At 37.6% G+C, this 7,379-nt stretch overlaps 1 protein-coding gene across 1 annotated transcript; it reads right to left on the reverse strand.

Annotated features, from left to right (window-relative positions):
* Positions 1-225: 225 nt before the first annotated feature.
* Positions 226-882, reverse strand: LOC128870285 (uncharacterized). The gene has a single exon (XM_054112887.1). The coding sequence runs from the start codon at positions 880-882 to the stop codon at positions 226-228; it is 657 nt and encodes a 218-aa protein (XP_053968862.1).
* Between the last annotated feature and the right edge of the window lie 6,497 nt (positions 883-7,379).

The raw sequence follows: 7,379 nt of genomic DNA on the forward strand, positions 1-7,379 counted from the left end.
TCTGTAATTAGAAGGAGGAAAGACCTGCTGTGCCTTTGCGGAGCCTCCGCTTTGATGATCGACCAATCGGTCATCGGCACCGAGCAATTATGCGCCTGAAGGTAGGGGACTAGTTGATTGGCTTCAAACTCCATGTTTGGTACCCAGATGCGAGCCCTCGGCCTTCGTGGAATCTCGCTAGCCGGAATTAGCTTGAGTTTCAAGCCTTCCCAGCTGTTCTGGATTTTACCAATCACGTTTGTCAGAAAATACAGTGAGAGTTTGGTCATCGCATTTAATGACACGGTAACCGCGGACTACCTCCACCGAATCGAAACCTGGTGTTTGGCCCTCCGAGTTCGCCATGACATGGTCAACGACTATGCGAGACAACCGTGCCTCAATCTCTGACCATTTATCAAGCACTGGTTTTCCGCGGTTAGAGGTTTCGTCTACCAATGCCATTTGGAGATGGTCCCGTGCCACCTCACGAAATCGCTTGATAGGTTTGGAGGCAACTGCACCTTGATCCGATATCTTGTGCTTCTTTGTTACCTTCCCAGTTTCGTCATGCGAGCGGTTTCGTTTTTTGGCATCTGTCCTGTTGGCGGTTTGAAATGCCAAGTATTCGTCAACCACCTTTTGACATCTTGCCTTGTCGGTCTCATCTTTGGGATGAACTTTAGCTTCGGTCTCGTTTTTTCGAATCCTGCCAAGAATAGCGAGATACCTCTGGTAAAGTTTATACCTCCAGGGACCTTTATTACCACGCTTTTGCCCTATGGCTTTAGCGGATGTTATTGGTTGATTTATAGTTGTTGGCGTACTGTGGCCCACAGCTTTGCCCTCAACTGTTTCTTGGCTGGAGGCCAAGAGCTCATCCTCTGAGGATGACCTAGTCATCCTCAGTTCGTCCTTGCTCGTACGTCTTGTCCAATTGTCTGACTGTTTTTTAAGTGCGTCCGTCACTTCCTCCTGTCTGTCTGTTTGCTTTTCCTGTAGTTCTGTCCGCGTGTTTGGTTTTTATCAGTCTGTGCTGTCGATGCGTCAGTATGTTTTCCTGTCATTTTGTCCGTTTGTTCCGTCTTTTTTTTCCGTCATCCGAATTTTTAATTTTTTGTTTCAACATTTCATCTGGTTCGTACGGTCACCTGCCCCGCCAAGGGAGCAGCGCATGTCGCCATGCGCGGTGACCAAAGAGGATAAAGGGGAAATATCCGGTCGACCATGGCAGCGCCCCATACCATGGCAAGGCCACCGTTACAACCTGAGGCGGCCTGATAGGAGGGCTCCGTACGAAAACAGCCTTATTTAGTCCCCCGGCTGCCAAACCCACCTAATAGGCACGGGCCGCATCACTCCTTGGGTTGAGGGAGTTTTTTGAACGAAGTTTACGTTCTCGACCTGTGTGGTTCGCCGGAGACCTACTCTCCTACCTTCCATATCTGGGAGGCGTTCCCCTATCCACCACCTGGGGACGCGCCCTATAGGGATAACAGGTTCCCCCAAGGGGGCCAGAGCTTAGTTGCAGTTGTTTAGCGGCTGTAATTTCGGGCTGAAAGCTGGCGTCAGAAGAAGTTGAAGAGAAATGGATGGCAAACTCTTGGGCTATTTCCTGAGGGAATAGAAAAGTGCCACGGGGGGAATCAAGAGCAGAAATTGTGGAAGAGGGTGGTATCCCTGTCAATCCTTTTATATCAGCCCATATTTTTTTAGTATTCGATGAAGAGTTGATGCTGTTTATAAATTTTCGAAAACATTTGCCGAAAAATAGCATTTGCCGTTTTGTACTGAATCAAGGTTAAGGATGATCGCAGGCGTTTGTAATCATACCATGCTTTTTGATTTTCTTTCCTTAGAGTTGAAATTTGATCGCTCCACCACAATGGGGACTGTTTGGTAGGCTTCATGGATGTTAATGAAAATTGGACGTGATCTGTTACCGATTTCGCAAGCATTTCTGAATTCTGGAATCTGCAATATCCTTAATTCTTGGCCGGAAGAGGGTGCGGGAAGTGTTAAGTTGGATTTTTGTGACTATTGGGAAATGATCGCTGTTATGTAAATTATCTGTAAGATTCCAGGTAGAGCTAGTAGAAGGGTAGATGAACAGAGAGTGAGGTCAATATGGGTAAATGTTTTGTGCGTAGAAAAATGAGTAGGCGAACCGTCATTAAGGACAGTTAGGTTTGAAGAAAGAACTGAGTCTTCAATTATTCGACCCCTTCCGTTTGCATAATTCGACCCCCAAAAAGCTGCTAAGATAAATAGGTGTGTTGATGTTGGAAAGAGGTTATTGAAGTCATTTGCTGTAAAGTGTAGGTCAGGAGGGGCGTATGCACAGATGATCGTAATTGTGTTGGGATAAAGTATTTTTAATGATAGGGAATAGATAAGGGATGGTATTTATGCGGAATATTTTTTTGTTCATAATAGCGACACCCTTTTCGTATTTTGAAGTAGGTTGTGGCAATAACAAATGTAAGCCTTGGGGGCACGAGGAACGGACTTCTATGGAAGATGGGTTTCATTTAGAAGAATAATTGAAGTGTTGTAGGTTTTAATAAGCATTTCGAAATCAATATAATTAGTACTAATACGAACTAACATAAGAATGCGAAAGGAGGGAGAAAAAAAATAAAAGAGGTTGTGTTTGTTGTAATGTTATTAAGAGCTAGATATGTCCATGGATGTATTATCAGTATGCGGTGTGTTGGGAGGGAGTATAAGATCAGATGAGTCGGCTGTTGAGTTGGAAGAATTAATAATTGAGCAATGAGAAGATATAGTGTTTGTAAAACGTGAGAGAATTTTTGCTATATTGTTATCGGAGTCTTGAGAGATATCATAGTTGGTTTCAAGAATGATAGAAAGAAGATTGCGCCCATCAGAGCGTACATGACGTCACGTTTGCTGAGTTGTGCAGTATTGCCAACCATTTGCTCTTCGCAATAAATTTAGTGCTTTTTTATACCGAAAATGCGAAAATTTTGAAGTTTCGTGTTTGTTTCTTTTTTTTAATTTAAAGCTACCGAAACTTTAGGTTAAAAAACAAACTATATTATTAAACAAAAAAAGGTTAAAAAATGTCACTCTGAGAAGATTTTAGTGCTAATGAAAATTTTTTTACTCTTATAAAATTTGATAATTTGAAAGTTCAAATTTAATTTTTGGTTCCATTTAAGGTTATGCAAAAATATTAAATGCAACTCTTCCTAAGATTGAAAACCTTTTTACACATTCTAAAAAGCCTTTGAATTTATTGAATGCGAATTAAAACCATAGAGGTGTAATCTTTTCTTCCGGTCATCAATCCTTAGTGAGACATAGGACATTAAGAGTTATATTCATTGTAAAAATAAACAAGAAAATACCAGAAAATACTAAAGAAACCATACTGACATTTTTACAAAAAGAGTACCTTATCTAGTAAATATAGCAAAAAAGTCGTTCCCTTAAAAAAAGAGTCTCGCTTAACAAAAAAAACTCATAAATTAAATTGTACATAAGCATAACACATTTATTTAAAAAAAACGCACATTCTACAGACAATTTGTCACTCATACAAAGTTCTTTAAGTAACACAATAAAAATTTCGTGTTTTATTTTCTTTAAATGGGCATTTAGTGCGTTTTTATATCCAAAGCTAGGCAACTCTGCAGTAGCGAGAGAGAGATTTGACTGCCGAAAGCAGAAGAACACCAACAACACCGGCAATCGCGGGCAATGCCACCAGATGTTAAAAAAAAGTAAAGCTAAATAAAACTGAGTGAATTATTTAAATAATTATTAAAAAACGTATATTTTACAAAATTATAAACATGACATTTTAATTAGAACAGCTAGAAAAATGTCATGAAGAAAGAACTAAAACTCCGAGACTAAATAAGAAAAAAAAAAAGCTAAATCAAGTTACGAAAATGGTAATCTGGCCATACTGGAGCTAAAATCACGTAACTAGTTGTCAAATTCGCTGAGCGCAAAGTAACGGGACCACGATAGGCGCCATCTCATTATTCTTTCCATCATGAGTTGGTTTTAGGTAGATTTTCTGTGTTTGTTTCGTTAGTTGATGTATGATTGTAAGGAGAGAATAGAGAAGATGGATGGAAGTTAAAGTTTTGAGACATGGGGAGAGTTGTATTGTTGTTGGTAGAATTGAAAGTTAAATCGATATTTGTGTTAATTCCATTAGCGAATTCCGTATAAGTATTGTTTATTTTTTTGTGAAGTTGTTTGTGAGAATTGAATTGTTGTTGGTAGATGTGGAAGCTAAATCAATATTTGTGTTAACTACATTAGAAAAGTCAAAATTAATGGTAGTTTGCATTGTGAAGTTATTGTTTGTAGGAATTGTAATGTTAGTGTTGTTTTTTGTTGGTGCTACGTTAGAAATTGTATTGTTCGAGTTGTTTTCTGTTGCTGCATTTTTCGAGTGTTTTATTTTAAGAATTTCTTTACTTTGTTGGAATTTGCGTCAAATATTAGAGTGGAATGGGTGATCGCCCGCGCAATTAGCGCACAATATTCTACTCGTAGTGCATTCGCTTTGGTCATGTGGCGGCAACTTAAATTTTTTCCGATAATTTATATTTATCAAAAGACAAAAGAATGCACCCAGTAGGGTTTGATACACCGTTTGTTGTTTTTACAAATTTATATATAGAGCTAACTCCATGTGGCTTAAGTCCTTCGATAATATCATCATCTGTCACATTCGAAAGAAATGGCGCAAATGGCACACTCCTGGTACGGATTTAGCAGCGAGAAATTTTACCGCAATTTTAATGTTTCTGACGAGTAATAGCAATATATTATATATAGCTTATTGTTAATTTCCTTGCCTATGGCTAAAATATGATACTTTTGTGTGCAGCGAAGCATGAAAGAGCACTCAGCGGTTTATTATCATCCAAAGAATTAATTGTGATGTATTTTGGATCATCTTTTTTGACGGTAGGTAGTTCTGGGTAGATTTCGAGTTTGGTTGATTCAGTTTGCTGTCTGCTGCTCGAAGAAAGCAGGGCAAAGCTGTTATCTCCGAGATTTGTGGCCCCAGGGGGCATCGTGACGTGTTTTTATTCACAAGACTACAACTGTTAACGCAGCTTAGTTGAACAAGTGTATGTAGTAATGTAGTGAAAAAGAGAATGCAAAACTAGTTTAACCCTAGTAAGATAACGCTATTGTCTACCCCTAAAAAGATAAGGACACGACTAAATGACGTATCATCTTTTTGTGTCAATTAAGAGCGGAATAAAAATAAAAATGACTAAGTTTTTAATTGAGATCATTTATTTCATTTATTTTCAGTCAAATAAAGTAAACAAAAACATAAAATAGTACAAAACGTAAAATAAATAATAAAATTCATTTTGTCTTACAAAACGTAACAAAAATTAGGCAGTCTTCACATAAGGACACAAATTGATTTCTTAAATCTAAATGAATGGAAATTTTTTAACTTCATTTGCACAACAATACATCGAATAATCATTCAAAATAAAAAAGGCTAAAACCGAACAAGTTTATATGCACGTGTTGCAAACTTGACTTTGGTGATCTCCACACAGCGGTGTTTTACGTACGACGCATACCATCTTACAAATGCGTCTTATTTTTGACGGACAGAAACCACAGTATTTTCTTTTTTTTTGGTTCTTGTTGATGTGCACTGCCTTCTCGATCACTGTTGGTATCATCTTGATAGACGTCTGGAACACCACTGCTTCTTCCAGCGCTGTCGGTTGAGTTTTGTATGGCAACTTGAATGCTGCTGCGCAAAGTTTTTAACAGTCAAGGAATTTCAAGTCTTTCATCCATGGTGTTGTTAACGATGAGGTAAGTGCCTTCATATAATCTTTACGGCTCAATGGCTTTTTATTGATACTCATTATATTATGGCAATATATGATATTCGAATTATTGAATGCTATATTTAACATGCCATGAAAAACTGCCATGGGCCATCTATTAGTTTTTCACGAACACGACATCACGGAACACATTTGATCAAATGTATCTACCCCGCCTTTATTTTGGTTATAATACAGTGCACTCGCGGTAACTCGAATAGCCGCTAAGTCGAACGACGTGCTAACTCGAACACATTTTTTTCCCTATTGACTAGTTTGTAACTCGAACAATATTAAAGCTCTATAACTCGAACAAAAAAACAAATTTATTTGTACACACATTCTTTTCAAACATGTACATTTTGTACATACATACATATGTAATAGTATATGTATATAAATTATATGTATACTAGTGTATTGTCCATATGAATATTTCGACGTTAATATCCCGTTAGTTTTCTGGGAACAACATCTTGCATTGACCAAATTGCTTTAAATTTGTCATTTGTAGTGTATCAGTGCATGTGAGTAATGGATCGTAAAAGGTTGAAGTGTTTAACATTAAAAGAGAGGGCTGAAGTCCTTAACAAAATTAAACGTGGATGTAGTGTTACTTCTCTAGCGAAGGAATATGGGGTAGCCAAGTCCACCATAAGTCTTATAAAAAAGAAAGACGAGGCAATTTTAAAAGCAGTAAACAACACGTTTTTGGGGCTTGGGAAGAGGAGAACTTTAAAAGCTTCTGAGTTTCCTAAAATGAAAGCCGCTTTATACAAATGGTTTCTGTCCCAAAGAAAAAAGAATTACCCAATAAGTGGACTCATCTTGAAAGAACATAACATGAAAAACATAATTTACAGGTCGAATTTTCGCTTTATGATGTTAGCAAATGGAATGATGGTGCCGAATTTACCGACACAGAAGTAATAATTGAAACTAGTGATTCTGAGTCTGAGTTTAACAACACAACTGAGACATGTGAGCGGATATCATCTGAGGAGGCAGTTAGCTCTATCAATAAGGTAATTCAGTGGGCCACAACTGAACAAGTAAGCCCCGCAAAGGTTAACACTCTTCAATTGCTGCGTGAAAAAGTCATATTCAACATTGCTGCAGGCAAGAAAAGACAAACACACATTACAACTTTCTTTTCGGCCTAACTTTTCTGTAAAAACTGACTTTTTTGTGTTACTGACACAAAGACTGCCAAATATTTGATGAAAAATATTGAAACGAATTAATTATTTTAAACATATTCATGTTCATATCCATATGTAAATAAATAAATAAATTTAATTGAAAAAAATCGATATCGATGACTGTTTTTTTAACATAGCACACTCAATTGATAAGTCGAACAAATTCGATAAATCGAACAGCTCCTGTTTTAATTAGTTCGAGTTATCGCGAGTGCACTGTACAATATTATATTCCGCTTTCCTGTTGCATAATCAATAGTACCTTTCTCATTATTAGGTGAAACAGAGTCATCACATAACTGCTCTAATAGACTACTCATTTGTGAGTCATCTAATATACATG

The sequence above is a fragment of the Anastrepha ludens genome, chromosome X (genome assembly GCF_028408465.1).
Source record: "Anastrepha ludens isolate Willacy chromosome X, idAnaLude1.1, whole genome shotgun sequence".
In the NCBI taxonomy this organism is placed as follows: Eukaryota; Metazoa; Arthropoda; class Insecta; order Diptera; family Tephritidae; genus Anastrepha; species Anastrepha ludens.